Source organism: Vigna unguiculata, chromosome 9 (genome assembly GCF_004118075.2).
Source record: "Vigna unguiculata cultivar IT97K-499-35 chromosome 9, ASM411807v1, whole genome shotgun sequence".
NCBI lineage: Eukaryota > Viridiplantae > Streptophyta > Magnoliopsida > Fabales > Fabaceae > Vigna > Vigna unguiculata.
The window spans coordinates 7,050,355-7,078,234 of NC_040287.1; the positions used below are offsets into that span (position 1 = coordinate 7,050,355).

A 27,880-nucleotide genomic window follows, 5' to 3' on the forward strand; every position below is an offset into this window, starting at 1 on the left:
CAACTTCAAAACCAGTCTTAACACCAATTACATACACCGAACTAGAGGTTGTACCTGTTGATTCCCCTACTATGGTTGCTCAATCATCTCCTGAGGTTGTGGTTCATCTGCCACATGTTTGATCTAGTCGTAATAATAAGTCTACTCAACTACCAGATTTTGTTTATTCCTCTTATTATGATTCATTTGCTGTTTTTATTGTCTAGATTCATCGTCTTCATGGGCCTTCATCCTATAAAGAGATTGTTCATCTAATTAGTGAGTGGACAAACTCGTCTAATGTGTATAATTAAACTTGTCTCATTTATGTATAGAAAAATTTGTCTAACGTATACGAGTAGACTTGTCCAATCAATGTATATATATATATATATATATATATATATATATATATATATATATATATATATTGATTGGACGACTTTGTCCATACACTAATTAAATGACTTTAACAAACACTAGACGAGTATGTATATATATATATATATATATATATATATATATATATACATACTCGTCTAGTGTTTGTTAAAGTCATTTAATTAGTGTATGGACAAAGTCGTCCAATCAATGTATATGCAGACTCATTTAATTGCATTGCAAGACTTGTTTAACCATTGAATGGACAAACTCGTCTAATATGTATTAATAAACTCATATACTTTGCGTATGAACAAACAAACTTGTACAAAATATTGTTAGACTTGTCTTATTCGTGTATTAGAAAATTTAAAGTTGCAAACCTACTAAAAGTTGAAAAACCAAAACAAAAAACAAAAATATAAAATAATTTATTTTATATTCTTTTTATTCTCACATTAAATCAAACCATTTGACATTACATATAAAATATTCTAATATGCTTGTGTACCTTTTTTTTGTCTATTTTTTTAATCTTTATTATATTACCAATAATTATGAAACTAAATGAGGTGAAATATAAGAATACGTTTTGTAAATTATATTTTTAATTAATATTTATTTAGACAAAGGTGTTTGTCTTTTTATGTATTAGAATTTCACACTACATATGACTATTTTTCTGCTTTTTAATTATATCATTTTACCCAGTATTATACTACATAAAGTTTGGTGTTTACTGAGATAATAAGAATTATATGGTGATACATATGCATAAAGTGGTAGAACAAAAATTACAAATGATGTTTTTATTCTATTTTTGACACTCGTTGCTTTCACTTATATAGCTTTTATAATCAAGTGTGGGTGAACAACATCCTCGGAGTTTCCTACATTCATAAACCTATATCCTTGAAGATTCCTACATTCATAAACAAACTAAAAATGATATTTTCACACCCAAAAAGTTTTTACACTATTTGACAATATCATTTACTACCTTTCACTTTCTCTTTTTCTTTACAATTACAAAAGTTCACTTTTTGTGACCATTTTACCTCTATAGTGGGTTGTCAAATAATTGTTTTTTTATCAAACAATATTTTTCCTAACAAACTTATGTAGTTTGAGTTGGGTGTGTTGGTACAGTTGAAGGCAACATGTTCGTATCATCAAAAGGATTTGTTGTTTTTCTTGGTGCTATGGAAAGTTCATTTTGTTGCTGCACCAAATGTTGGTAAGGCATGTCACCAATTTGATATGGAATTGGTGATGACATATTAGGAACTGAAGAAAGTTCATTTTGTGAATTCGGAGATGCCAATACCCTGTTAATTTGCTCATCATGACTAGCCTCCAAGTCAAAAGGATTGAACCTTACTTGGCTACTAAAGGTAGTTACACTTTGTTGTGTGTTAGCATTCATCTCATCATCATGAACATTGTCATGTTTCCAAAACTCCATTCCACAACCCTTCTTTAAAAACAAAGTCACATTCATGAAAGGTATTAAAAAAAACTAGTAAGAAAATTATTTTGTTCCAAAAGTGAATGAAAGTAATGCAGATCATCCATAAGAGTATATGCTTAGTCTATAAAAATGTTTATAGTTAAGAAGGTTGAAGAAGACGAAAACTACAATGAAAAAGACTCTACTTAATCCTAGGTAGAATATTTAATAGTTGGTGTAAGTATCCTTAGGAGTTCAATTATGAGTTTATTGACGTTTTTACCATTTTACTAGTAGTATTAATACAAATTTTGTTGTATTTGTTGCAACTGAATCTAGATTTTTTTTTTTTACATTGCCCTCTATTGAGCATTAAAAATATATCCATGTTGGTATATTAAAATTCTTTTTAATATATTTTAAAATATCAAAATCAATGTTCATCAGTATAATTTGAAGGTATAACATGAAAAAATTCAATAGAAAATCCAAATTTCGTTGCATCTATAACAACTATAATACTCTTTTACTAAAAAAGTTTAGAATTCTTTATGGTTAGACTAAAACTCATAAACACATGGAACAAATGCATATCTTATTGTGCCTCTATGAATTTCAAAATAGAAAATGATTCATGCACAGTTTGATTACACTAATTATATACCTTTTTTTTCTATCTTTCTTTTTTCTTATCACATTTATAAACCTATCATTTTTGTTCTTTCTCTAAATGTATTCCAAGTGTCAATGTACATTTTTATTCTCCATGAATCATTACTCTTTTAAACTTTCTTATATTTTTAGGAAAAGAAATAAATTCATGATATTGTAATAAAGCTAATACTAGATCAAACTTTATGGGGTGCGATTATTTACTTTCTAGTATTTAATAATTTTTTTTAGCTCATTTTAGAAATATATTTGATATTATGGAATATTGACTTTCGTAACTTGCATGAATTTGGTCTACTATTCTTGTGCATCTTTTTTTTATAGTCTAACATGTTATAGATAGTTAATGAGTCTTAAAGTGTCAACATAGTTATACAATCCATAAGTTTGTTTTATTGAAAAAGTTGTACAAAACAATAATTGCAATATGCCCACTAACAAAATACTAATAACTAACATTTGTCAATTAAAAAAAAATGTACGTAATGTGAACTTAGATGTTTCCAATCATAATAAAAGTTACTTAATGATATTACATATTTTTATAATAAAAAAATACTAATATTAGCAATTTTAGCACTAGAAATCACAACAAATGCACATGTTAGTAAATAATTATGCAAGAACACCATGTTAGTTAAATTGAAAGAAGTACTAACCTCTTTATTATTCTTCGTCTCAGTTGTTATATCCCCATTATGATTTTCTAGTTCAGTAAAAAGTGCAACCTCCCAACCTAGATCTGGGTTTGTCTTATTCTCATCGTTTTCTGTTTAATTATATATCAACAAAATAAAGAAGTAACTTACAATAATGTTTTGTTGCATAACATTACATTATGGTAAGATAATAATTTACCACTTGGGATATATGGCATTTCCAGAGATTTCTCTTCAAATTCAGATGCTCCTGTAAGTAAGTCATACAAACCCTAATAAAAACAAAACATTAAATTTTAGAATTTGTTATCAAAAGAAATTGCCAATGTACAATTAGAAACATCATTTACCATAAGTTCAGCAGGTTGTGGCACAACCGTATTATTTTCAGCAGAAGCATTTGATGACTTATCAATAATAGCATCATTTATTGTCAAGGAACCACCTGTTGAACTTGCATTGTTGTTTTTGATAAGTCTTTCACTATTGTGATCCTAATAAGAATATTAATTTAAAAAGTATTTAAAGTAATATTAAAATAATAAATTATAAGACACAAATACATGTATATATTGAATAAAAATATGAGTAAGATTTTTTTAAATTCTAAAGTAGCATGAGTTTCATCCTTATCGTGTGACATTACCATATATATTGACTCTTGATTTATTTCTTTAATAGTAACAATTCATATATTTCTTCGTCTTCTTTCCACCACCCACTCATTTGAGAGTAAAGTGTCCCCTTTACATAAATACACAAATTATTAAAGTTATCTTTTTGTGATAACTGAAATAACTTTAGTTTTAATTAATATTTTTCACAACAAAGTATAAAACATAAAATTTCTTTGTCTATGATGTAACAAATTATGTAAGACATAAATGTTTTGTCTAATAAGTAGCGTCCTTGGCCAATGATAAGCACACAATGTTAAGCTAACGTTGTACCTAACAAAAATAATTTTAAAGCTTGTTTTGTGTTGATAAAGCATGAATATGATTTGCCTATAAAATGATTTGTTTAATATATACAACAAATCACGTATGATGTAAATACTTTGTCTAATAAGTGGAGTCTTGATTCCATGACAAACATGCAGTCTTAAGCTAATAAAAACCTGGATATTTTTTGGAACTTAGTCACTCATGGCTAAGTGAACCGAATATGTTTTTTTTATCTCAACCACTCTTTGCTAAAGAAATCAAATATTTTTTAGGCCTCACTCACTCATCTCTAACCCATTGAATACTATTTGAAACACAATCTCTCCTTGCTAAGGTAGAGTAATTTTCGGATAAGACATACTCTTGACTAAGACATTGGGTATTTTTTGAAAGATAACCACTCCTGGCTAAACAAACAAGGTTTGTATAAATATATGATAAAAAGATCACATGGTTTGCTCACTAGAGAGGATTACCATCTTACGACATATACAAAAATATAAACTCTTTTCTAGTTTGTTAACAAAACTTAACAATGTTCTTTGCAAAGCTTTTATGAGTGCAAAAAGATTTTAACAACTTTTCAAAACTTGACAATTGTTCTCTTCTATATATTTTTCTTCTTCTTCTTCAAAGGATAGTTTTATCTAGAGCTTGAAAGAAAGACTCCTTGCAAGTCCTCTTCTAACCATTGAGAACTTTTGAACTAAGATAACTTCATCTTTTATTGTCTAGCGAGTATGGATGCAGAGTTACATTAATAAACTCCATGCAACATTAAATGTCTTTTTACTAGTTTAAAAAGAGTCTTTTTACTCAAAACAAGTAAAAGCAAAGAGTATATGAGGAAAATAGGTGGATCAGAGTTGACACAAGCTTGTGTTAAGATGATTTTTGAAGTAAAGAAACTTTAGCTTATATCCCAAGAGATCTTGATGTAGACCATTCTTACATGAATCATCTGGATTGATAAAAGACGAAGACATTCCCTACAACAAAAAGATTAAGCTTCAAGGATTTTTGTTAGGTATGTAAGCTTAAAGATTGTGTTTGCTCATTGTTTCATAAAGGCTTCACTTATCAAATAAAGTGAAGATTGCAATGTGATGTATTATCTGTTAAACAAAGCACTTGCATCTTCCATGATCTACTAGTTTCATTATTTATGGTCTTACAAATGAAATATCTTAATATTTTACACTTTGTTGTGTCAAGACTTAATCAAACACTTAGTAATGAGGTCATGTTTGTAAGGAATAATTCCTTCAAGATCATCATTAGAAAAAAATGACTAATGATGTGTTTAGTTGATTTTGAATGGATAAGCACATGACATAGTGAAAGTTTATTTGATCTTCAATGGATAGACACATGATAAAGTAATGATATTATTTTCGACAAACTTATGAATCCTCCCTATGAAACTTCCAACATTAAAGTAGTTGAGAAGTTTCATTTCTTGAACACCACTATTAGCTTGTTGATGTGTGGAGGGTTATCATTGCATCATCCATCCTTCTCAACCTTTTAACTTTTATATATCCTTAAATTCCTTAATAAGTTTTTCAATGAGTCATATTACTAACATCAATTGGTGTTGTGTTTGATTAAACTCACACAATGCATGATCATTGCAAGAAAAACACTAATAATAGCAAATATTTGTCAGTCATTCAAATTTTGCAGACGAATTATTGATAACAAAATATCGATTGTTAAAATGTTCATCTATAAATATTTGGTAGTAATTATCTCACGATAATTATTGACGGATTTTGGTCATTAATAAAAATCTCAATTGGACATTTTTATTCCTCTTCTTTTTTTCTTTTTCTTCTTTTTCCTCCTCTCCTTCTCACCATTCTCCTACTCCATCATCGTCACATTTTTTGCTTCCTCTCATATTGAAGCTTATTACATTGCCTTAGCATCTTTGTTTCTTCTTTTATCTTGAACTTTTTTAGCTTAGATTTATAAATTTTAGGAAGTTTTAGGTGTTGCAGCACAGCTAAATGCCATTTATTGGCGTCCAACCGAATTAAAAAGCGTGACTCCCTATTTCGTTAGTGCTCAGCGCAACCCAAAAGTGCAGAATTTTCAGCTTTGACCTTTGCTAATTATTTTGCTCATAAATTTTTTTAAAGGTGTCTAATTGAGTTGATTCCTTTTTCGTTGGATTCTAGACTTAAAGAGCTTTAATTTAAGTGGTAGAACACATTTTTTTGGAGCTTTGGACGAGATGTAGTTTTAGTTTTCATGTTTGTAGGGGTAATTTGCAATTTTATAGGCTTTATTGTTATTCCTCTCATACTTGTATTATGAGCTTAACAGGGAAAGGCCCAAACTCATTGAAATATGTTCTTTGGACTGCTCTATGTTGACCTCTATACTACATTAGTAAAGGAGGAAAACTTTGTTTTATTTGATGAGACTTGTGCAACACAAAAGGCCTCTTTCAAAATGGCGTCGTTGTCAAGGAGTTGATGAGGTGTTGTTCCAACCTAAACTTGGTTTTCTTATACTCTTGTAGTAGAGTGTTGTGAGGTTTGATTAAATTCTTTCTTTGAAGAATGTGAGTGTATTTGGAGTCAAAGGATTTGGGAGGTTGGTTTATGTGTTGTACAAATTTTCATATAATGTCAATCTCTAATTGTCTTTAGACAACAATCATGATTTTTTCTCAGAGTTTAGGATTTTCACGTTATATTTCTATGTTCATTATATTAATTTTATTTATCTGTTAGTAAGGTGATTCTTAAAATAAAGACGGTAATGTTTTTAATTGATGATGCATTATTTTTTAACAAGGTTGAAAGCCTAGATGATCACATGATTGAGGATACAATTGTCAACATGTTTAAAGCAAAAAGACTCATTTTTATTTCAAAACCAATCATTTTGTTTTATGGATCCTTAAAAGTAGATTGTTTGCTAAATGAAATGTGTGAACTTTCTTTCTTCTATTCAACTTTTTTTTATAACCCATGACCTCCTCAGCTTTGATGTGTGAGGTGACTTTACTTCTACCATGTATTGTCTAAATCAGTAGTGATGTACTGGTTATCTATTTGGATACCAACCTTAACTAATAATTGGTCTAAATAAATCCCTAATGAGCAATGAAATCATAATATATTTAACAATTTCAAAATGAGTTTAATGATTCCATAAATCCAGCGTGCATGATCTTAATCTTGCGCGTAGTTAATGTTCCATAAACCCATTAAATCCCAAATAAAAATTCAACCTTAATGTAATCAGTATCCACCAACCAATCAAAAGTCCTAAGTGTACTGAACATAAAAAAAGATACATGCATTAAAAAATACCTTGAAACGGTTAGAAGTGGACTTTAAGTCTAACTCAATTCTACAAAATCGGCTTGTAAGGTGAGGTTTGCACCTCACTTATATATTATAAGTCTTATCTCTAGTCGATGTGGGACTTCCAACACACCCCCTCACGCCGATGTATATTCATCTTGTGCGTGGGATTAGTGAGTGGTCCGTTAGCGGCCCGATATCGAGTGGAACAGAATGTCCAAGAAAGTTCGCTATAATAGGCTCTAACTTGGCTCTGATACCATGTTAGAAGTGGGCTTTAAGCCTAATTCAACCCTACAAAACCGGTTTGTAAGGTGAGGTTTGTACCTCACTTATATATTATAGGCCTTATCTCTAGTCGATGTCGGACTACCAACAGAAATTGAAAACATGAGAACTAAATGATAAATTAGGTTTACTTAGTTAACATCAAACTCTTAGAAGAAAAAATATACGATGTAATTCAGAATTGAGCATCATACCATGTTGTTTTCAAGCATTAAGGGGCTTGGAGCCTCCTTGATATATTCCTCCATGGTAGCAATAAAAGAAGCTGGAGGCTGCAAAATAAAAGTCAAATAATTTCACTATAGGAAGAAAATATAGCACATAGATGTATAAATGAAACACAAGCTTCTCTAAAATAATACCATTTTAATATTGATGAATTTTCTCCCCCTTCCAAATTCTAATCTTTTGCAAGTTTCAAAGAACTCAGATAACCTTTCTGCCTACAGTAAAATAAATAAATAAATCAGCAAGCACAATACGAAGTTTTTAAAATAATTAAAAAAAAAAATTACGATGTGTATGGTACCTGATTCCCTGATTTTTTATAAATTCGAAGTGAACTACGAGCATCATTATTCTCCATCTCGAAAAACTGTGCCAAAATATTAATAAATAGAACTTTAACAACTACTTGTAAAATTAAATTGCATTATTATTTTTAAAGTGTTGAGCTTTTTTTTTTCACCTTGTCAAGTAATTCAACCACTCTAACAGTTATTGCAACATATAATTTGACACTTTCACCAGCAACCTAAGAGATAAAGATCACAAACAAACACATTATCAAAAGATGAAGACAAATTATTTATTGAGTTTATTTTTTTCTGTCTCTGCTGAATCTTTAAAAGACAATAACATTGATATATATTTTAAAAAAATTATATTTTAAAACATCAAAATCATATTTTAAAGATTCATCGGTAAAAAATGAAGAAAATAATTTTATAAAAGATGATATTTCTTACTATTGAAGTAGCATATTGAACTAAGCGATTATGTGTAGTTAGGCCCCCTGGCTGTAAAAGTGAAAATAGAAAGTGGTTTTCCTTTTGAGTAATACATTAAAATCATCAAATGGAAATGTAACATCATGATTAGCTTGTCGTACTAAGTAATGTTACCCTGCAATCTAGAAGTCTGGAGAGGAGATTTTGTAGGGCTGGCAATTGCTCCAACAAGATTTTGTTGTCAAGCTTTTCACTATATTTCTAAATGTCCATAGAATCAAATGTTTATGATTTTCAATTCATCCCTTATAACTTCCACGCAAATATGAAGAATACAATTGTAATAGTTAAAAAAAAAATTAATAGGTTTTTTATCCCAACATCTGAGGAATTTTTTTGCTATGATTTCTCTATTTTTTTTTAATTCAGTTTCTAATTTATTAAATGTGTTTTCTTTGATGACATTGTTTGAAAGATCATATGTAACTTTGGATCTTCAATCTTTCACTCTCTTTATTTTTACTTACACGTAGTCATCTTTAAATGGTGTCAAAAGCAATCTAACAAAACATTAAATCCTTAGTAAAATGATGATGGAATTGAGGAAAATGATTTGAGAAATCATATTAAAGAAAACCCTCAAAATATTAGAAAAAACCCTATTAAGCCTTATAAAAAGACATCAAGTGAAGAAAAGATATACATTTGGAGCAAGAGGGAATGAAAATTATTCATATATCTAAAGCACAAAAATAAAGCAATCACTTTATTACCAAAATTGTTATCATGAATATTTTTTTAAACCAAAACAAAATACAACCTACGATATTGAGAAATATACCCTAAAATTATGAATAATAATTCAAACAATTTACCCTAGATCAATTTAATTTAGTTCATTCAAATCTTGACGTAGTCCAGTTTAATTCATTTTAATAATTACACAGTTCAACTCATTTATCTCAAAACACTTGAAGTTAGTTTAATTTTAAAATAATTCAATCCAATGTTGATGTAGTTAAATTTTTCTCACCCTGATTAGAATTATCAAAGAAATGCACATAACCTAGTTCAATTTGTCACATCCAAAAACTAAGGAAAAGATTAGGAGCTAAATTTCTCACCGAGCTATTTGTTGCAGCGTCATAGTTTATTACATTGAAACATTGTATGCGTTCTTCAATGTAGAGGGCATAATGACGAATCCAAATAGAAAAATCTAGTGTTTTTCACCAAAATATCCAAGTTAGTAAAGTAACACTTTGGGAAGGAAAGGAAAATGAATTTTTGACGAGGGTTAAATATGTTTTTGTCCCTTAACTTTCAGTAAATTTTAGAATTAGTTCATTTCGAAATTTTAGACCAATTTAGTCATTCATCTTTTGAAATATGTAGATTTAATCCTTTTAATCAAATTTTGTTAGGTTTATTTGATGTTTCGTACGCATTTTAGGATTGTATTTGAGTTGTTTATATTATTTGACACATTTTTGTTTTAATGTTAAATCAAAAACTATTATGATACGTGCTTCAAATATCAAATAAATTTAACAAAATTTGATTAAAAAAATTAAATTCACGTATTTCAAAAAATGAATGACTAAATTAGTTAAAAAAAAATTCTTATTATCTGAGATAACATCTTTTAAATTGTTTTCCAATTTTTTATTTTCTCATTATTTTATATTGCAAAACTATTTAAAAGATCTCACCTCGTATGGAAAAAAAAATTATCAAAATTTAACTGTAAAAATTTATTCTCGTTTATGAAATACAAATTAAGAATGAGCAAAGCACGTACCACTTGGGACCGATTTTCCATGAAAGTGTGTGAAGTCAATGATGTAACCTTTTGCGTCGCGATAGTTCAGAAGCTCTTCAAAAATTGACGAGTCAAGTTCCCTTATGGCACGATGTAACACTAAAAGTGATTTCATCGCAACCTGAAAAAAAATAATACACAATGAACAACCTTCTACTCTACCAACCCAAAACACATCGGAAAATGGTTAATCAGGAACTTACACTCCAATTATGAGTATGGCTAAAACGCTTTGAAAGACCCTCTATACAGTAAATCACCTCACTCCGAGGTTTTGATGGAGAGAGTGAATGAAAAATTGCTGCAAATATTAAAAAAAATGTCAATTTCAATCCGTAACGATGAAATTCATGTTTCAAGTGACATTAATTGTCTCGTGACACAGATTAAATGGGTCGGGTCACAATCAAATAAATCGTGGTGTTTGGATTTGTGTTACACTTTTAAGTAAAAAGAATTACATTCTGACTAACAGTTATAACTTTTGACTTACTAATAAATGCTCAATCCTAACAATTGGTATCAGAAGACCTTAACTTCTAAACGATATAAGACGATTGAAGACACTAAAAAGAAGAACATGATGGGAACCAAACACTTATTAAGCCTTTAGAAAACTAGAACATGACGTACTACGAATGTGCTTTTCCTTTGGCAATGCGTGCTTATAGCTTGTTGCTTTAACAATGGCTGCATCTAGTCCCTGCAATTCATCACCACCTTTTAAGCTATTCACAAAAACAAATTTAGTCACACAATTAATTGGATGCAGTACCTTAAGTTCACCACTGAATTTTGACAACCCTAAAGCCTTCTTCACGGTCCCTTTTTTCATCTAGCAGTTCAAATGGGAATAACTTTAAATTAAGACAAATAAATTATGTACTATATAGCTATAATCATGCATGAATGAAAGTCACTACCCTAAAAAAAATAATACAATGAATTCATTATATTAAACTTGTGAACATTGCACAAAACCAAATTGAACACAACAAAATGGTTGTAAAAACGAGTTCAATTTTTTTCTGATGAATCTTTTCATATTTTCAAAATATACTATTTTTTTTATATAAATTATTTTAATATATATTAAAACATTGTTATGATCGAAAAATTCTCATGGAACGATGAACATTACGTTTCACATACCATTCCAGCTTTGCATGGATTAGATAAAGTTGATCAATTAATATATACATTTTACTAAGATCGTTTTAATAAAATGTTGTGGGAAAAATGATATTATTGTTCAAACTAGTCAAGAAGGTTGCGATAAAAGGATTCAAATACATCTTCAAGCATATTAGAAACTTGTTTAAAACAATAAATATCAGAATCAAGTTAACAAATTGAGTAATATACACAATTTAAACAAGAAAGAAAAAGCTTTTAAAGAATTTAAATGGTTTTATTGAATTGTACTGTAAAAAAAAAAAAGCAATACGAAATTTACATCGGAATCTGGTCGTTGGAGATGTTCAAAGGTGAAAGAAATGTTCAACACTGCAAGACATCCTAGGTGACATTTTTTTTTTTGGGTGTGGAAATAAACAAACATATCCAACGTTTGAAAAAGCATATTTGTCGGCGATATTACAGCACCATCTCTTTTACTTCTTTTTATTTCCATTATTGTAATATTAGCTATGGACCTACACGTTCCACAGGTAAATAATAGTGAACTATTTAAATTTTGTTTGACTAAAAATATTTTAAAGATAAAATATTTATTCCTGAATGTGTTTGTTTCTTTATGTTCTTAAGATTGAGTAAACTGTATGTTCCTGTTCTTATCTCTTGATGCCATTATTCGCTCAACAACTACATTTTGTAAGTTCATAGTTAGTTTTTCGTTCTTCATTAACGTAATTAAAAAACCAATTAAAACAGCTAAATTAAGGTCTATAAAGTATTTAATATTTGTTTAATTTATCTGGAGTTGCGATTTTTCATGAATTAATTTATCATACTGAAACTCTTCTTGTGCAGTAAACTGATTTTGAATAAAATATAATTCACAAATAAAAACAGCTAAAATCAATATTATTCATAACATAAGATTAAAAAAAACAAGAAAAAAAATATGAACTTTAAATAATTTAACTTTAACCAAATTAGGGAAGATAATATAAGATATTTATAACACATCAGAGGGCTTGAAGTTGTTAGTGTAACTGTTTATTGATTATTAAAGTTATTTTGTGTATGAGATTGAACTTATATGTAATAATGATGATTAATAGCAGTTATATATAAATGAACTTTTTTTTACATATAATGATATGATTTTATTCTGATCTTCATAGTTATGCAATTAATCTAGAGATTGTTGGAAGGAAATGGAGCAAAAGATATTGAGTTTGATTACGTTACTAACAAATTAGAAAAATAATGGTTTGATGAGTTTAAAGAAGACGAGAAAAATATCGATAATTTTATATCGTAATGTTAACGAGGATGAAGCTTATAATTTGAATGTTACTGTAATATTTGTATATTTACATTCCACTACAATCCTGAAAAATGTAGTATTTAGCATTGAAAATGTAATAGGGATTATGAGTTTTTTTGGTACTCAAACTTTCTGAGGTTCTTTCGTATTAGTTTTAGGAAGTTATTTCTTGTGTTTGCATTTGACGCTTTTTGTATCCAAAACTTACCACAATGAAGACAATAACATTAACCTTTTTCCGAAAACCTTTTGTTCTTTTGTCTTTTCTCTTTCTTACCAATAAGATTATATCCTAGTCCAAATTATTATCAAACACATATTTGGAAGTAGAAAATAAAAGGGTTAAATATAATTTTAGTTTCTAAATTTTGATGTAAAATTGATTTTTTTCAATATCTCAAATTTTGATACAATTTCTTTTTTAAAATTTAAAAAAGAATGAATTTAGTCATTTTAACTTAATTATATTTGTTGAATTTATTAAATAAGATTTCAGACCGATACTTAAACTAGAATGTATATCAAATAATATAAATATCTTAAATATAAGTATGTAACACTGTTTTGAAAAAAAAATATTATTAAGTTAATAAGATTATATTATATTTATTATTTTTAAAATTTGAGAACTAAAATATATAAAAATTTGAAAAAAGAATGAATTATAATTTCATGTTGAAGTTTATGGACTAACAAAATATTTAACTCAAAATAAAAAGTTTAAAGCCTTAGATAATTGAAAAAACTTTTTAAGGTCATGCTTGCAACATGTCATTTTTTTTTTCTTTCAGAAATTTAATTTTCTAATCATTTGACTTTTAAGTTTGTTAGCTTTTCATTAACAGCAAAGAAAGCTTTGAACTTTTACTTTACATTAAAATATAACTTAAAGATTTAGTTACAAATCATGGGAATATCGTGGTAAGAAAGATGTTCTCATCTTCCTCATCAATCTAAAGTTTGACATGGAGTCAAATTTATTTTTTTTAAAGCTTGGTTCATAAAGCTCCGTCTTTTAGTTTGTGTATTAAGAAAGACTTAGATTTAAATTTTATACCGGTTCATCTTCTTATAGTGCAAACTATATCAAGTTCTCAATCAAATTTTCGCTAAATTACTATCACAAACATATAAATAAGAATTACTTGAAACACAATCGCTCATGACTATTAATCCAAACTTTAGGCCAAAAACTTAAATATTTTTTTGGAACTCAGTCATTTTTGACTAAACATATCAAATATTTTTTAGAACTTAGTCACTCTTGGCTAAATATGTTTAATATTTTTTTGACCTTTGTCATTCTTATCTAATTCACTGAGTATTATTTGGAACTAATATCTCTTGGTTAAGACATAATAATTTTTAGACAACGGTCACTCTTGATTAAGACACTAGGCATTGATAAGTGCCTAATATGAGATAATTTTGAGGTGAATTTGACATTTATCTTGTTTTGATTTTATTGAATTTTTGTATAAATCACTCTAATTTAGCTTGTTTTGCAATTTCCAATATTAATAGAGTCAAAGTGGAAAAATAAAGAAAATGGATGAATTTTAAGCAATTATGGGCAAAACTGACACCGGTGTAACTGAGCAGCAAAGTTGAGGCTTGAACCACGAAAGCAAATCCATTGCAATGGGAAACCTCAAGCACTGAATTTGAGTCTAAGTCATGAAGATTGCTTCTTTATGAGGTTATCTCAATAGTTGCAGCACCAGAGCATGAGGCCTAAGCTACAAAGAAAAACCCACTTAGGAAGGAAACCTCTACCGTTGAAGTCACAAGTGCACTGCTGAGCACTGTCCTGGACAATTTATAAAAATAAAGTTACATCCCTATTTAGACAAACTTTTAGATGGGTTCTTTTGAGAGACTTTTAGAGAGCTTTTGTAGGCACTTTCCCCCTGTGCTTAGTAAACATCATTTAAGGGTAAAATAGAGGATGAATCTTCAATATATTGTATTGTTTGCATCTATCATGAGGAGTTAAATCTCTTGTATTACTACTATTATATTTACCAAAGTATGCTTTCATTATATGTTTGTGAATTAGTTTATGTTTTGTTGGATGAATTGATCACTCATCTTATTTCCCTAGCTTGGGATTGAGTGAGAACTGATTCCAAGTTGTAGTCCAACTAATTCTCCTTCTGCTTTTAGATGCTAGGAATATATCTAAGGCTCTAGCTGGTTATAGAGTCTTAATCTTAATGCAGGTGATTCATTCAAAGAGTCACTGAAGAATTATACTGAAGTTTAATTATCCTAGGCTCTAGGTGCCAAAAATGGACTTAGAGTTACATTTAAAGAGAACTCCCAAGACATGAATGATTGTATCTTAGTATATGGTGACTAAATCAGTACAAGAGAGGGATAAAGTGGTGAAATCTAGCTTCAACACATTTTTTTAACTTTGAACTCAACCTTTATTCAAATATGTTTTTAATCCAATTTTATTGTGTTAGATCAACGTTACAAGTAAATTTGTTTTCATACTTTCCATACAAACCAAACATTGTTTCATTCAAATCAAACTAGTTTAGACCTTGTGTTTTCTACCAAATCCATGTGGATACCACACTTATTGTACTACAAACTACCTAGTATACTTGTTGGAAAAATTGATTGCATTGGAACATCAACATGTATTTTTTGAAACACAGTCGCTCCCGACTAAACAAATAAGGTTTGTATAAATGTGTGATAAAAAAAAATATCATGGGGATTTGCTTACTAGAGAGGATATCATCTTACGACATGTACAAAAATATGAACACTCTTCTAGTTTGTTAACCAAACTTAACAATGTTTTGTGTTATGTGCAAAGTTTTTATGAGCACAAAAAGATTTTAGCAACGTTCCAACACTTAACAATTGTTCTCTTTTATAGTTTCTTCTTCTTCAAAGGGTAATTGAGCTTAAAAGAAAGACTCATTGCAAATTCTTTTATAGTCGTTAACAATCTTTGAACTAAAGTAATTTCATTTTCTATAGTGTAAAATAACTCCAAGCAGCATTCAATATCAATTTCCTCTTCAAGCAACATCCGATAACTAAGAATATTTATCATCACTAGTTCAAATATTTTTACTAAAAACAAGTAAACTCATAAACTTTACAAGGAAGATAGTGGACCAAAAATGACACAAGCTTGTGTCACAATGATTGAAACAAAATAACTTTAGCTTGTATATCCCAAGAGATCTTGATGTAGACTTATGTTTGCGTGAACATTTTGGGTAAACAAAAGATCAAGACATTTTCCACAACACATAAATAAGCTTCAAAAATATTTTTGTTAGGTACATAATCTTACGAAGGCTTCGTTAAAAATACAAAGCGAAAACTTACATGTACTAATTTTCATTATTCATCATTTTAAAAACAAAACATATTTATGTTTTACATTTTGTTATGACAATCACTTGATTAAAACTACGAGGGTGTTGGATTTTACTTTAACAAAAACAGGTGATAAAGAACTAAAAGCCTTAATAAAAGTTCGTCTTCCAAACCAAGATAAATCTAATTCTTAATTAACCTAAATGTGAAGTTATTCTCTACTAACAAAGAAGAACATACATAGCAGGTTCAGTATTAAAAGTATGAAACTTATATTATCTTCTTAAATTTAAAGAAAAACATAAAGATGAAAAAGTAATGAAGGAAGTTTTTCTTTAACTCTTTATACTACAAAATTTCAGATTTTTGTTATAATTATAAGAAATAAGTGACACTAACAAAGTGACATTTGTTTGCGAAATCTGATATTTTATTTAAAGGAATTAAGTTTAAATATTAATTTTTATTTTATCTATTATACGATAATAAAACAATTAAATGTGTTATTTATTATGCACTATATTATAATTATATCTTAATAAAAAAATTAAAATAAATAATGATATGAAAATTAAGAATTTTAAAGAAAATGAAAAATTAATTATTTTCAAATCCAATTTTATCAGACACATGAATATGTAAAAGATGAGTAAGGTAACCAAATTTCTATCGAATAATACATCCTGTGAGAAAAGAATTTCATGAGACTATTATCTTCCTTTTTTTAATGTGTACACTAACCAGGATAATTTCCTCTGTTATTACTAGCGAATATATGGACTTGTTTACCATTTTTTAAAAGAAATAAAAAATCGTTATTTAAATAAAATTAATTACTAAAATTTATCTTGAAACTAAAAAAAAGTGTTTAAGGAAAAAAATCATAAAATTAATGTTTATTAATTTTACAATGTTATAATTGCACAATAAAAAGATTTGCTGTTTTATATCAAAATAACTAGTCATGGTGGATACTCTATTATCAATCATAAAATTAATAAAAGTATATACAAAAAAAGTTATGAGAAAATTCACATTATTAATTGTATTACAGAGTTATACTTACAAATTATTAAAAAAATAAAAATATTAATAACACTAAATGAAATATTATTAATAAATAAAAAGTATTAATATTAATAAACAATAATAATAAATATTTTCTTTTCTTTTCCTTTTCAATAATTATCTTTGTTTTTCATTTTTTCTTCAATGACTTCTTTTCTTTCCAATAAAACAATTTCTGTTCTTTTCCATTTCAACCCCCTCTACTTTTTTTCTCTTTTTTCTCAATCAAACCAAATATAAAAAAGCAAAGTAAGGCCAATAACTCACGACGGTTCCGGAAAAAATCAGAATCCATTTCCCACTAACAAAAACGAAATGTGAAATGATTAATCACCAATGAATATATATGTAATGTAAAAAAGAAATGAAAAAAGCATAATGTTTTTAAAATAAAATACGAGATTTCAGTGTAATTTAAGAAAATATTTGACGAAAAATAAATATAATGTAATTTGCTAAAACAAGAGAAATAGAGTTGGCATCGAAACCAACCAACCAAGAAGAACCTTAGCAAACATTGACTTTTTGTCTTATGCGCGTAACTGGAAACCGAAAGATACACTCTGTCCTTTTCCTGCTGAGCGCGTGAACCAGTGCAGTTCCTGCACGTATAACAAAAGCTCGCATTTTTATTTTTTGTGAGGATTGTGCACACACTGAGTGAGTGGTTCTTCGGAAATTCTGACCCAGTTTTGCAGCAGATTGCTTCTTCACGTTCCTTTGCGAGATTTTAATGTTTCTCTGGTCCCATTGGAAGGTCCATAAATTCTCCGTGTGGTGTGAAGTCCTTTTACTTCTTTGAAAAGCGTGTACAGTTTCACACTCTAAGCAAACCAATCTTTTTCATTTCTTTGTGAAGCTTTTCCTCTTCCTCAAAACACCCCTTTACTGCAAGATCGATCCCATTTGCGCTTACTTTCTTCTTTCTCACAATCTTGAATTTTGGTTGGGTTCAGATTCTGTTGCGGTAAGTAACTGGTAAGTGCTTGCTTTATTCATCGATTTGTTCTTCCTTATGATGTATATGCTAATGGATTTTCTTAGTATTGATGGAATTTGGCAAATAGTATTATATTTAACGCGTGAAATTTCGTCTAGCTTTCTTAATTTTCGTGGGTTTTGAAACTGATCGACAATATGCCTCAGACACATTGATTGAACAGAAAATAATAATATTTTCGCCCTGTCATTCTTGAATGATTGTGAATTGAAGGGTGGTTGTGCTGTACTTGATTTCTGTGTTCTGTGTTCTGGGTTCTGGGTTCTGGGTTCAGGAATTGGTGATAGGTTCAGTAAGCAAGGTTTAGTATGGCAGAAAGTATGAGGTGTTCTTCTATGATATCTCGTAGTAAAAGTGATCAAATAGCACTGAAGGAGACACTTCGTGCGCAGCAGCAACTTCTGGAAAAGCTATATGCTGAGTTGGATGAGGAAAGAGAAGCTTCAGCTACTGCAACGAATGAAGCACTGGACATGATACTGCGTTTGCAGGGAGAGAAGGCTGTGGTGAAGATGGAGGCCAGTCACTACAAGAGGGTGGCAGAAGAGAAGATAGGCCATGCTGAGGCTTCTCTCGAGGCTTTTGAGGAACTTATGTATCAGAAGGAAATGTTAATTGTGTCTCTCGAATTTCAAGTCCAGGCTTATAGACACAAACTTATGAGCTTGGGGTGTGATCTTAGTGCTAATGAGTTTGAGTTTCAAGAGGATCTCCAGCTGAATAGAAGTGATAAGAGAAATGGAGAAAATGGGGGTCAGAGTAGTAGCACTGTTAGAAGGCTACATTCAATGCCTGCAATTCAGTTTCTGAGTTCCCTGAGAGCTGCTGCCAGGGAAAGATCACCTAGTCCAGTTCTTGATGTGATTCCTAAGATAATAGAGGAGGAGAGTACTGAAAAGGAAGTAGCTCAACCTAAGTCAGTTGAATTTTCAGGTGGTGGTGGAACTCTTGATTCTTATTTGAACCAGATAAAGGAGTTGAATGAACAAGTGAAGATCATTTCAGATTGTGCTGAAGGAGAAAAGAGTGCAGATTTGAGTAGTAGAAGAGGGAAGTCCTATTCAGTTTTATCGCAGGCTGGCACTGATGAAGTGAGTCAAGGTGAAAGTACACGTAATGGAGGAGTTGCTAATGATTCTCCTTGTTTGCATAATGTCTATGATGTATATGAAGTTCCACAAACTTGTGAAAAGGGAAAAAGGCTTGAGAAATGGAATTTGGATGCAGAGAACAGATCAAGAAAACCAGATTCTGAGTATCAGGGAATGGTTGAAAAACCGGTTAAACTTGGAGCAACAGAAAAGAGAAAGAGTATGTATAAAGTGTATAGTGAAATCAAAACGACTTGTCCTACAGTTATGATGAGTGTCAGTGGCCATAAAAAAGAAGGAATGAGTGAAGTTTGTTGTTCTCAAGCTGAGTTTCATAAGTTGAATCAGAGAATTGAGAGGCTTGAGAGGGAGAGAATTAGTGCAAAGCAAGAGATTCACCATGAAGGGAATGATGAAGAACAGTTGAGGCTGTTAAAAGACATACAAAGTCAACTCCAATCAATACAATCAGAGATGAGAGACTTGAAAACCAAAAAAGCTGCTCCTAAGGACAATGTGTCTTTGGCTTCTCTCCAAGAGGTAGATATAATTTCATACTCTTTTGTTTTCCTTGACTTTTGAGAGGAACAACAAGAAATAGTGTGTTGCTTTGATTCTCTGTGGTGTACAATTTACATTTGGTATTAGTTTGAATAGGTTGGTACTGGCTTTTCATGAAGCTTTGAATTAGTTGTGCTCTTAAATTTCAAATAAGAACTAATGACAGTAAATTTCTATGAACAGGCAATGTTGCACTTTTGGCTTTGATGAAGTACCTACAGAATGACCATTTTAGAAGATCAATCAACTCACTGCATTACATGTACATACGGTTTGTATACACAGATATTTTTTTGGGGGGTAGTGGAGTTGTTACAAGAAGATAGAATTAGATCCTCTAATCTGAACTGTTGCCAACAAATGTATTGATTTTGATAATGGTTTCTGTACACAAGGACAGAAATACCTTTACAAGTCTGTATGTCTCGTCTCTGTAGTCCTGAATGATTCTTTGTCTGTGATACACCTGACCGAGCTATTGAGAAAGGGATGTTAGTTGTGTATGTAAAGACACCTTTGATGTTCAAGTGAAAAGAAGAAACTAAACCCAGCTTATTGTGTGAATAATGTGTATTTATATTAGGGCTAAATATATTTAAACTTTGATGCAAAATTATAATTTATCTGTGTTTCGATACAGTTAAGTCTTTAAATTTTAAAAATAAATAAATATAATTATTTTAATTCAATCACATTTTTTTTTGTGTATCAAACACGATTCAAGATGATGTTTGAATTGTTTATTTATTTTCATAAATTTCAACTCAAATATTATTTTAGAACCAACAAGTTTCACCTTTTGTTAAATATTAACAAGTTTTTTTATTATGATAGTTAATTCAGTTTTTAAAAGACTCTTTTAATTCCTGAATAAGTAAAAAGTCCTACAATTAAACCATGTTATTAAAATGTATTTTTAAAAATCAATTTTACAACAAATTAAAGATTGTTTTATCATTAGATTATAATATCTAATTTAAAGTTTTGTACATCTTTTTTTTCCATTTGGAATTACAGGGGCAGGAAATTAAAAATTATTTAATTGCATTATTAAATATTTGTTTTAAATAAATATAACAATTAACTTACAATTATGTTTTTATATTATTCATATATGTATTTACTTACAATGATTCTTACTGATATTATTTCTATAAAGGAATATCGATGTAACTTTGATGCTCACTCAATATTTAGAAAAAAAAATGATTTTTCAGAAGAAAACAAATATTAAAAGGGGACAATTTGTGCTTTTTTTTTTTTACAAATTTAATTTTCGCTTACCTGATTTATACATAATTGATCATATAATATACTTTAGTATAGCAAAATATGTTAAGAAACTTATCATATAGATATATATCTTAAGTTGATATGCATTAATATGAGATGAAACGTTATCTTATTATTACTAATTATAAATGGTATTAAATTACTAAGTAATAATATCAACATTATAATAATATTAATTCCATTTAAAATAGAATAATAATAAATTAATTGTCAATAATATTACTGAGTAAAATTCTATTAATAGATAAATTAATAATAAGTAAACTATTAATAGTTCTTATTAATTGTTTAAGTGATATCTTATTAATAGTTCTCCATTTACAAGATATCACTTAAACAAGTTTAGGTGAGCATTTTTATATTTTTTTTACATGAATGTATTTTAATGAATTATGAGGTAAAAGATGTAGGAGGAATGGATTCAGAATTTATTGGAATCACGTTAGTGATTAAAACCAGTTTAATGGTGAAGGTTTGAATTGAAATAAGTATGACTTTATTAATAAAATTCGAAGATAGGAATTTTAACTTGGCAGTACAAGATGAAAAAAAACATTCTTTTATTGTACCGAGCTTGATAAAAATAAACATGCACACACAAGTTATATTTTATATATTATTATTTAAAAATTATTTCTATAAATAAACTTTAAAAATAGGTTTGTAAACATAATTTAGTTTTTCCTAGGATCATTTGTGTTTTTTAATATTTAATTATCTAAAATAATTAATATATAATAAACTCTATTTTAAATAATATTTTTTTAAATAAAGTTCATACAAAATCTACCTCAAAATAATATTTTTGTTCATTGTATGGATAAGAATATTTATTTGTAGTTCTTGATAAGACCTTCACACTAAACTAGTTTTCACTACATTTAATGTTGATGAAGTATGATGATTGACCCAGTCACAAAAATAATAAAAGCAAATCAAATAACCAACACGTAAATTAAAACTTAACATATATCAAACCAAGTACAATATAAGGTTATAAGTTACATTCAATCTCAACTAGGAAGAAGTTAGTTGCTCATAATGATCTTTACGAGAAGTACATGAAGTAGTTTTCCTCCTTCCATAACTACAAAAGACATAAAAGGGCCTATTGGAATTTAAATTACAATTAGAGCCTATCGGAACCTAGGTAGTGCCCAACGTCAACCACCTTTAGAGTTCACTGTCAAGTGAGCGCCTAACTATCTCAGGGTGGCGCCCATCCCTATAACCACTGAAGTTCACTGACTTCAAATTTCAAGGTAGTGTCTAACGGTACCAACTCACTGTCTAGTACCATATTGAAAAAATCAGTGAACATAAACATCTCAACTTGTTCAAAAAGTTTACTCTAATTGGTACTTTTATCCCTTTTATAAATCCTAATTAGTGCCAAAACAATTTTAAATGTACCATTAGAAGCCAATTACACAAACTCAAATACTCACATTCAAACATTTCATGATTTCAAACAACAATTAAGAACATATATAATTTAGCATAATTTTCCTTTACCAAAAATTCATTCAACATAATTCTTCACAAATTAGATCTATCAAGCAACTCAAACCAAATCAACATACAATCTAATCAAGTATAAACCTACAATCCAGCAACAAGCACAACAAGCAAACACTAGTACCAGTTTCCCATACCTATAAGGTAGATAACTCTTTAGCTTAAAGTTACTTCTTATAACTTTAGTCCTTGCGAGATGATCTAACTATACATACAAAACTGTAATTAGAAATCTAAACATATCTTTATGATCATAGACAAATAAAAATGCACTTTGAGTCACATAAGTTAATAACAACTCACATGCAATTAAAAATGCAAATTGACTTAAAAAAGGAACAAAAAGTAAACTTACTCTTCTTCACTCTTATCAGATGGATGTGTACAACTTTTTTGTTAAGATCAATCATATGGTCTTTGATCTTTAAAAGAATGACGAATAAGATTAGAAATTTAAAGATAAGATAGAGAGGAACTTTAGAGAGAAGTTATAGAGAAGTGACCATTTTTATGAATTAAATCTCAATTCATTGAAATTTTATTTATAACTTTGACCTTTTATTAATTAAATAATAGAGTGTTAAATTTTAAAGTTACAACTAAAGGAAGTATTTCCTTAAGTCTGCATTTGGATCTTGAAAGTTGATGAGGACTTAATTAGGATGTAGAATTATGAAATTTTAAGTGTCATATTACACTATGAAATATTATGAATGTTAAAATTTTGTAAAGATTGTAAAAATATGAGAGATATGATAAATATGAGAGATATGTTACAATAAATACTTGTTATTTTATTTTATTCATATACTTACTCTATCTATATATAACAAAATGTAACGGAATATAAAGTCAAATAACTTTAGATAATCTTTTACTAAATAAAGCCACAAAATTATTGATTCGAAAAATTTTTCTTTTCAAATGTGAATAAGTGTGGACTTAAGCGAATGTTTACTATAGTCAACACTATTTTTTACATCTTACAATTTTGAATAATAATAATAATAATAATAATAATATATTTTTTATATTATTATTTAATTATAAATGGTGATAGTTAAATTCTATAATAATAATTATTATTATTTTAAAAATTATATTTTGTTTCTTCATAAATACCTATTAAACTCCTTTAGTAAGTCTATTTCTCTCTCTACGTATAAATTAAAATAAGTATTTTGGAATATGATCTTTTAAAAAACCAAAATATTAATATTTTTCTTCAAAATTTTATTTAGAAAATTTTTCCATCCATTTTTTTTATTTTGTTTACAAATTAAAATTTTATTATTTTAAAAAATAATTAAATTATCAATAACCAACTTTTTTTTATTCCACAATATTAGTTATTAGCAATCTATTACAAATTTATAATCTAATATTCTATATTTAAAAACACAAACAATTTTTAATTATTATAATATAATACATATACTTAAAATATTTATTTTTTGTTTGTAAAACTTTATTTAAATAGAAAAGGAAATAAATATTACGTGGATACAGATACCCTTTTCTTCTTCAACGAACAACCATTTGGAAGCCCAGCCCATCGCTACTCTTCGTTTGCAATTAGGGTTTCCGGTATCTCCAACACCTTCTTCTCCGTCTTCGATTGCATTCGTTAGTGTTAATGGTTCAGCTCATGAAGAATTCTGGGAAGGCTGAAACCATTTCGTGCGGTGATGCGAAGAACAAGAACACCGTCAAGTTGGAGATCGTCGAGGACCCACTGGAAGAAGAGCATGCCCCCCTCAACAAGCGCCACAAACCCTCCTCTCAGGTATTTCCTAACCTATTTATCTAACTATCTATCTCCCTTTCAATCGCAAGATCGCGTTTTTAGTGACCTTGCTTGGGTTCAAAAGATTTGTTTTTTTCATTGTTCTCTCATGTTGAAATCCCTCTTTTGCGTTGCCAATTGCTATTTCCAGACTCAGAAGCTGCATTAATTTACATGTTATCTCAATTGCCTAACTGTATTTTCCCAAATCATAGAGCAAGCGCTTTGTATTGTTTAGCTGGAGAGGTTGAAATTTTTGTGTTGTTTGTGTGACCAATCGTGTAGCAATGGAGTGCTTCCAGCGATGCTTCTGTCAGTTCTCCTTCCAATCTGAATATTCTCGACGAGCCGAGCCCTTTGGGTTTGCGCCTGAGAAAGAGCCCTTCTCTGTTGGATTTGATTCAGATGAAGCTTTCTCAGGGAACTGCGCAGCAAAACGAGAATTTAAGCTCTGCAGTGAAAAGGGAGAGCAGGGCTGCTACTGCTGCTGCTGACAAGCTTAAGGCTTCAAATTTTCCGGCTTCGCTTCTGAGGATTGGTTCATGGGAGGTATATTTTGAGATTCGTTGTGGCTGTTATGTTTTGGAACTGTATTTTTGTTGTTCAACTTTGACTGGCTGAAGGTTCTACTTTTGGCAGTATAAATCGAGATATGAGGGTGACTTGGTTGCGAAGTGTTACTTTGCTAAACATAAACTTGTCTGGGAAGTTCTTGAAGGTGGTCTAAAGAGTAAAATAGAAATTCAATGGTCGGATATCGCGGCACTTAAGGCACATTGTCCTGATAATGGGCCTAGTACATTGACTGTTGTGGTAATTTATTTATCTGTTTTAGCTGCTGGAATAGTTCTTTATGAATCATTTGTGTATATGTATGGGCTTGAGATTAGTGTATAATTTTTGTAATTATTGTCTCAGCTTGCTAGACCGCCTCTTTACTTCAGGGAGACTAATCCTCAGCCTAGAAAGCATACACTATGGCAGGCAACGGCGGATTTTACTGATGGACAGTGTGGCAAACATAGGTATATTCTTTAAAACTGTTTTCTTCTGATATGTGGGTGTGGGTTAAGCTTTTGCCCTTTGAAAAGTTTGATGGTTTTATTCATTTATCATAAGTTGTGATGAAAAAATAGCTTTTCGATAAACCCATTCTTCACATTTACTGCTGTGAAATTTGAAAAGGCAGTGTGAAGTGTTCTGAAGTTATTTAGTGAATGAGGTCAAGTGCCTGTTTTGTATTTTGTTGAATCCAGACTACTCAATATGCATATAATGGAGCACTTTTAATCTTTGATCTGATTTATTTTTCGGAGCAGGGAATGATTTAAGTTTGGCAGAAATTTAATTTTCGGTAAAGTTTTAACAAGTTTAGGACTTTGGGGATGATCGAAAATATGATATTGTGGTTTGTAGGCTGCACTTTTTGCAATGTCCACAAGGGCTCTTGGCAAAACATTTTGAAAAGCTTATCCAGTGCGACATGCGCCTTAATTTCTTAAGCCAACAGCCAGAGATAATTTTGGAGTCACCACATTTTGACCCACAACCTTCTGCATTTGAGGACCCAGAAAATTCAAAAGATCGTGATCAGCTTCAAGTCAGTGGTAAAGGATCCTCCGCATCTTGTTTTCAAGACAGTGGATCACCTGTGGCGTCCCTGTCATCGTCACTTAAAATTGAACACAATGATCCACCTGGAATCACGATGGATAGTCTCCCGCAAGATGCACATTCACCCAGTTCAGGTATTAATACAAGAACTAAGTTCAGTCTGCCTTCGTTTCATGACCTACCCACTTTCCTCAGAAAATGTACAAATAAAAAGGAAACAGATGTTTAAAGATGAAAGACACACTTCCATACAAATGAACTAATGTGTTATATCCCGGAACATTCAGCTTTGATTTTCCATTTTTGGCTCTCCGTATTATTCCATTCGAATATGATGAGGATTTCCTGAGTAAAATATCTGTCTCTATAGTTGAGTTTGATTGATTAGTCATTTCTGTAGCTTGTTTGCCAGTCCATGTTTTTTCATGTTTAGATATTATTTTAGTGTATTTGTCAGTGTCATGATTTTTCTGGTGCTGTTTGGCTTAATTGTTTTATTTGTTTGCATTTTACACACAAGTCATGGACTGTAGCTCAATTGAAGGGAGTACAAGCTCTGAAACCGATTCGAAGGCCCCAAGAAATAGGGATCAGATAAAACTTCCTGGACTTCGACCTTCCATGTCAGTTAGTGATTTTATTGGCCAAATTGAACTTTGTCTATCAGAGCAAATATCCTCTGGGAATCCACCGTTCTCTGATGGAGGAGCAGAGTACAAGGAGATGCTGGAAGACATTGCACAACATCTTCTTAATGACAATCAGGTTGCAGCAACTTCTGATGAAAAGTCACTCATGTCAAGGGTTAATTCTCTCTGCTGTCTTCTGCAGAAGGAACCTGTAACTGTGCAGAATTCTCATTTTGCTGAAGATAGTACTATTGAAGGAGCTGATGAAGGAAAAGATCTCAAACCTGCCGAGGAGGAATTAAGGGATGTTTCTGGTGGCAAGCAAGCACTAGGCATGTCTAGGAAAGACTCGTTTAGTGATCTGCTTCTCCACTTACCTAGAATCGCTTCTCTTCCAAAGTTCTTGTTTAACATATCAGAAGAGGATGGCGACAGTCATGCCAGTTAAGATGTTCTCTTATTCCAACTTTCAAATTTGGCAAGTACGGAGCTACCTAGCAGTGTTTAGCTGCATAGGGAGTATGTTGTGTCTTTGTAGCAGTGCAGGTTTAATTTCTACCCTGGGAACCACTGGGATTTGGAAAAGTTGTTTTAATGAAGAATCCAAGTGGTGCCCATGTAAAAAATTGTGAAGTAGATGTTTAGCTCTGTATTTGTTTTTTTGAAAGATTTATTTGTGGGTTGTAAGTAAAATCATGTGTTGCCTGTTCGATCAGGCTATTATTCATGGTTGGTATCCCTGTCTTTCCATGGAATGGAGATAAGCTTGAGCTGACACTATCGCACTGGCAATCTCAGTCTGTAAATTCAAAATAGTAGTCTCATTATTCATCAGTCTCTGGAGTTTCTAGCTTTAAAAATTCTTTACCTTGGTTTTTGTTTGCCACTTTGTCGTTCATTTCTGATTCTTTAGCGCAAACAGATAGTGGAAAATTAAATGAATGATTTGTTGGAGCTAGGACTTTGAACTGAAGGATTAATAAAATCAGGAGTCAGATAGCTCAAAAATAATGATCTAAATAAGTATTTATTCTTTAATAAGCACT

General features: G+C 29.9%; 3 protein-coding genes across 5 annotated transcripts; 2 read left to right on the forward strand and 1 right to left on the reverse strand.

Annotated features, from left to right (window-relative positions):
* Positions 1-7,765: 7,765 nt before the first annotated feature.
* Positions 7,766-11,306, reverse strand: LOC114162899 (putative clathrin assembly protein At5g57200). Its single transcript, XM_028046895.1, has 10 exons — positions 11,247-11,306; positions 11,105-11,174; positions 10,675-10,772; positions 10,451-10,592; positions 9,774-9,868; positions 8,388-8,453; positions 8,229-8,294; positions 8,062-8,142; positions 7,894-7,971; positions 7,766-7,780 (listed from the first exon to the last, which is right to left on the reverse strand). The coding sequence occupies exons 1-10, from the start codon at positions 11,304-11,306 to the stop codon at positions 7,766-7,768; spliced, it is 771 nt and encodes a 256-aa protein (XP_027902696.1).
* Positions 11,307-17,945: 6,639 nt separating this feature from the next.
* Positions 17,946-20,558, forward strand: LOC114164480. 3 transcript variants are annotated; one of them, XM_028049173.1, is made up of 3 exons: positions 17,946-18,320; positions 18,617-19,973; positions 20,178-20,453. In XM_028049173.1, the coding sequence occupies exons 2-3, from the start codon at positions 18,651-18,653 to the stop codon at positions 20,199-20,201; spliced, it is 1,347 nt and encodes a 448-aa protein (XP_027904974.1). In that variant the 5' UTR covers positions 17,946-18,320; positions 18,617-18,650; the 3' UTR covers positions 20,202-20,453. The 3 variants fall into 3 exon arrangements, with proteins under 3 accessions (XP_027904974.1, XP_027904975.1, XP_027904976.1); XM_028049174.1 differs by having other exon boundaries at positions 17,946-18,309; XM_028049175.1 differs by having other exon boundaries at positions 17,946-19,973; positions 20,178-20,558.
* Positions 20,559-24,317: 3,759 nt separating this feature from the next.
* Positions 24,318-27,668, forward strand: LOC114164119. The gene is made up of 6 exons (XM_028048647.1): positions 24,318-24,591; positions 24,877-25,140; positions 25,231-25,404; positions 25,510-25,616; positions 26,008-26,339; positions 26,726-27,668. Exons 1-6 carry the CDS (start codon positions 24,442-24,444, stop codon positions 27,280-27,282), a joined length of 1,584 nt encoding a protein of 527 aa, XP_027904448.1. The 5' UTR covers positions 24,318-24,441; the 3' UTR covers positions 27,283-27,668.
* The last annotated feature ends 212 nt before the right edge of the window (positions 27,669-27,880 follow it).